The sequence below is a fragment of the Neophocaena asiaeorientalis genome, unplaced genomic scaffold (genome assembly GCF_003031525.2).
Source record: "Neophocaena asiaeorientalis asiaeorientalis breed wild unplaced genomic scaffold, Neophocaena_asiaeorientalis_V1.1 scaffold1, whole genome shotgun sequence".
Taxonomy (NCBI): domain Eukaryota; kingdom Metazoa; phylum Chordata; class Mammalia; order Artiodactyla; family Phocoenidae; genus Neophocaena; species Neophocaena asiaeorientalis.
The window spans coordinates 2,407,353-2,412,086 of NW_020171981.1; the positions used below are offsets into that span (position 1 = coordinate 2,407,353).

The 4,734-nt window shown below is 45.3% G+C and overlaps 1 protein-coding gene across 1 annotated transcript in view; it reads left to right on the forward strand.

Annotated features, from left to right (window-relative positions):
• Positions 1-4,079: 4,079 nt before the first annotated feature.
• Positions 4,080-4,734, forward strand: part of FBXL20 (F-box and leucine rich repeat protein 20) — a 110,329-nt gene continuing 109,674 nt past the window's right edge. Inside the window, exon 1 of the mRNA XM_024743443.1 lies at positions 4,080-4,344. Coding sequence (XP_024599211.1) covers positions 4,297-4,344 — 48 coding nt within the window. The 5' untranslated portion in view covers positions 4,080-4,296. The remainder of the gene's footprint in view (positions 4,345-4,734) is intronic.

Genomic DNA, 4,734 nt, shown 5'->3' on the forward strand with positions numbered 1-4,734 from the left:
GAAAAAAAAAAAAGTTAAAATACTTGCTTATGAAAGGGAGGGGGTGGGAAGGGCTTAGGGAGAGGGAAGGGTGGGAAACAGTTTTGTGGGAAATATTCATATATATTTTTTCTCCCTTTTTCCATTTTTAGGCCATGTTTTAAACACATTTTAGTGCATGTATTTGAAGGGCTGGGCAGAAAATGAAAAAGCAATACATTCCTTGATGCATTTGCATGAAGGTTGTTCACCTTTGTTTGGGTAGTTGTCCATTTGAGGCGTGGGCAAATGAAGGACTTTGGTCATTTTGGACACTTAAGTAATGTTTGGTGTCTGTTTCTTAGGAGTGATTGGGGAGGGGAGATGATTTTAGCTATTTATTTGTAATATTTCAATCCTTTATCTGTTTGCTTTTATACAGTGTTTTTTTCTAATTCTATGAGGTTCAGGGTTCAAAATGATGGGAGGTGGAAGAACGAGGCTTATTTGGTGGTAGGGAGCTTGGAGCTTGTGCTGGTACTGCAGTATCAAGCTGAAGCAGATTAGTCAGAGTCCGCCTTTGGAGTTGAGTAGAAAACCAAAATGGTATTTTTGTTTTAGGAGGTTTTTCATAGGGTTCAGACATCATAGGAATATTAAGAGATATCTTTCTGTGGAGGTATTGATTTATAGTTTCTTTTTCCTTTAAAGAAAGCTGGGCTGGCTTTTTGGGATGTGAATGTGTTTTCAGATGCAGTGAGGTTTCAAAGTGGGACAGCCTCTTTGATCCAGTGGCATGAAAACCAGTACAGAATTAATAGTTCTCCTATTTCTACAATGTGCCAAAAGTCCACATCCCAGCATTTTGTTAGTAGGAGAACTGATGCCATTCCTGAGAGCTGGGCTCCTTGTTTCCCTTCATCACAAGGATAAGGAGTCCAGACTTTAATTATTCCATTGTATGCTCCCTTAGATAAAACAGTAAAAAATTTGCAGCCATAGTTCACTTAAAACAGTTCCAAGCTCACTTGAAGTAATGGGGGGGGGCCTGGAATGCTAGGTGGGTATGAAGATAAACCCTTGCTACTATGTAGCAACACAATTGGACCTTTTTGGAGGAACAGGTCTGAGTCTGGATTCTGGGGGGACATCAATAAGAAGCCCTTCTCATAAATATAGAAATCCAGGAGACCATTTGAGTGCAACACAAGTTCTCAGTATTTGGAGGGTCCTCTCAAAATTCTGCGGCCTTACTTTGATTTTGACACCTGCACTGTGCCATTCCTGATGATTCCATTCAGGTTCTGTGTCAGCAGGACGGGGCATGATCCCCAGCACAACTCTTCTGGATTAAAAAAAAAAAAAAAAGCCAGGTGATTCATTTGTGTGTGTGTGTGTGTGTTATGTATGTGTGTGTGATAAATGGAGTGACTTCATCAGATATTGAAGATTTCTATATTCATCCCTTTCTGCAGGTTGGAGTTAGCATAGAGTTGGAAAATCAGCTTTGGCTTTCTTTCCTGACTGTCTCTGATTTCCTTTAGTGTTCTCCCTTTTCTGGTCATCAGCTCACAACAACTCTGCCACTTTTGTGTCCCAAGGTAATAAGAAGTAGGAAACGAAACATTGCAAAGTGGAGCAAGAAAAGTTATCGGTTACCGTATCAGAGTCAAATGTCTTGGGTGACACTAAGGAGGACATGGGCAAGGTGATACCAGAGTGCTTTATCTTGTGATGCTGATACAGTAGCAGCCTCTCAGACACACAACCAGGTTGGATTTCTCACCTAGTTTTGAATCCTATCCCATTGGTTTCTGCAGGAAAAAAAAAACGGTTTTTAAGTTGGTCTGGGTGGGGAAAATCTTATGGGGAATGTACTGCATAGTATCAGGGGCTCAGCTCCCCCAAGCAGAGCCAACAAATACCAAAATGAGTAAACTGGGAAGCTTTTTCTCTCTTTCTGTCTTCATCCCAGATCAAAGAATCCCGAGTTAGGATCTGGATGAAGGATAAGCCCCTGACTTGTCGATGGGCACACCCCACACACTGACCCAGCATCTGAACTTGCTTAACAGGGAGCCGGGGCTAAACTGCTTCACCCTGCCTGAGAACCAGGGAGCACTGCATTTCTCCACAGGGTGGAGGAGAAGAGGCAGAATAAACCAAGCCTGGGACACCTCCCTCCTGTCTAGGTGTACTCATTCTCCTGTTTCAAAAGACGGCAAGGACATGAAGTCAACTTCTACCTATCTTCTGCTGCTGGAGTCTTTATGTATTCTTAGTTTGACCTGATTCCTCTTCTGTCTTTTGGCTTCATGTTAGGGGTTCTTGGTCAAAACCTGCTCTGATGTACATGAAGATTCCAGGTTCAAAAATCAATTTCTTTTAAAACAAGTATTGGGGGGGAGGCAGTGGGAATGAAGCAGGATATAATGGCCAAAACTAGGCTTGAGATTGGTGGCTCTTGGAAGGATTTTCCTTAAGGCCTAGGTCTGAAAATTTAGGGCAGCACTATTATGAATTCTCAAAAGAAACCTTCCAGGGAGCCAGTGAGTCATAGTATCCAGCTGAGTCACTTAAAGCAGATTCCAGTATAGGAAACTCATTATTCACAATCCCTAAGCAATCTCATTTTCTTTTACCTTTCCCCCCCCCAATCTCCCTCCCCCCTGATTTCTACCCTTGAGTTAGTTTTTTGAGGGGTAGGAAGTACTTAACATATCAGAAGCTAGGTTGGGAAACATGCTCAGTTGCAAAAGCTGAGCTTTAAATTTTGTTTCAAAAATGTACATCAGGAGCAGATGGGGAGGGTCTTTTCTAAAATCTTTTCAAATTTGATTTTCTGTGCATATGGCCGTTCTGTAAATACTTGGGGGTTTTTCATTTTTTTGAAAGTAGATAAAAATCTGTGGGATTTTTTTCCCCCCCAACATTACAAAAACGTGTTTATTTACATGCGAATAAATTTCTTTGATAAAAAGCAACATGCCTATGTGTAATAAATTTTTAACCTTTGAATAATTTTTGTTTATTCAGCTTTTTAAAAGTCCAGTCAAAAAATTTTAATTAACAAAGTAAAAGTCTTTGCTGAGTATTACTTGAAATTAACTGGAAAGTATAATTGAAATTAGGGAAACAGACCCGTGAAAGTTTTCTTCTGATTTATCTGCTCAAGCCAGTTTTACTAACTTTTGCAGGCCTTCGTCACTAAATTCATCAGCAGTGCTTGCTGGGAGAAAACTGCTCTTAGATGAGATGCAACTAAAATGCTGTTCTTATTTGACTGAAGTGAAGCAATAACAGTAAAAGTATCTGGGACAGGAGGAGGCTGTAACATCTAGACCTGGCTTTGTGGGCCTGAGAATGAGTTTCTGAAGCTGGGTTCCTTAGGAAGCCCTTTCTAGGATAAAAAAATTTTTAAAAGTTCTTGAAGAGTTTGTTAATAAGCCTTCCAGGAAAAATATGCCTATTTTAAAAGATCTCCAGCACTAGTTGCTCTTAAATAAGCTCATCTCTTAATCAGACATTCCTAATAAGCCAGTCACTGAATGGGCAAGTGAAAAGAGGTAAGAAGACAAACACATCTACTTTGTAATACAGTTAGAAGTGGTCCAGCCAGAACTGCTAGAATTTATGATAGTTTCTAATATTTTATCTTTGGGATACAATTCTGTAGTTTGTCGCTCTAAGGGTAAACTCTTATTCGTTAATTCATAGAAATTAGATCATAAGTTTTGAGACCTTGAGGGCTGGGGTTGCTAAAGTATAATATGACACAATCTAGCTTCTATAGAAAGAGTCATAAGGAATGTTACGGCTGGGCAAGCGCCCCCCGCCTGCTCCTTCAGACACGCTTGTTTCTCCCGCCAAAGTGGCGTCAGGATCAGGTTCTCACCAACCAGAGCCCTGATTGGAGGGCGGGTAGGCACTAGAGCCCATTGGGTGCCTGCGGCGGTCGGGCGGCGGAGGAGTGGGTGAAGCCGAGGCCTTTCTGCCTCACCCGCCCCCACCTCCACCAAAGCGCGCCCCTCCCCCGGCTAAAGGAATGGTCGCCCAGCTCCTGCACTGCACCCCCTGACCCCAAGGCACGAGGTGCGGCCTTGCCGCACGTTCCCGGAGTAGAGGGCAGCACAATTGTCCCCCTGTCCTCCTGATCCATGCACAGGAAGATCCACGCTCCGCAGCGGCCCCCCCAGCCTCCCTGCAACACCCGGTAATGCAATTCACAGGGGCGGGGGAGGCGGCAGCAACAACGCCGGCGGCGGCGGCGGCGGCGGCGGCGGCAGCGGCTGTGGCAGCAGCACTGCCCCAATCTAGAGACAACCAGAGACGAGGAAAATGGCTCCGAGTAGGGACCGCCTGCTGCACTTTGGGTTCAAGGCGACAGTGAGTGATAGGGGAAGGGAGTTGGGTGGCTGGGAAGGACATGTGTGCCAGCACAGGCTACCGCGGAAGCGACAAGACTTAGGGGGCTGGGAGGACAAGACAGACAGCTCAAGTGCTTAGTGAGTTGGTGCGTGCTGTTTGCCCGCGGAGGAGAGGAGAGTGGGCTCGGGTGCTGTGTGCAGTTGTCCTGCTTTCTCCTCTCTCACCGGTCGGCGAGCACGCGCGCACTCGCATCCGCCCCACAGCCCCTCCCATACATAAATACACACAGACACACAGGCACTTCCCTGCCTCTCCTTCTCGCGGTGGGCTTTCCTGCCTTGGAGGCGAGAGCGGGCTCGTGCCACCGCCGCCGCCGCCGCCGCCGCCGCACTCCAGCTGCTCCCGGGC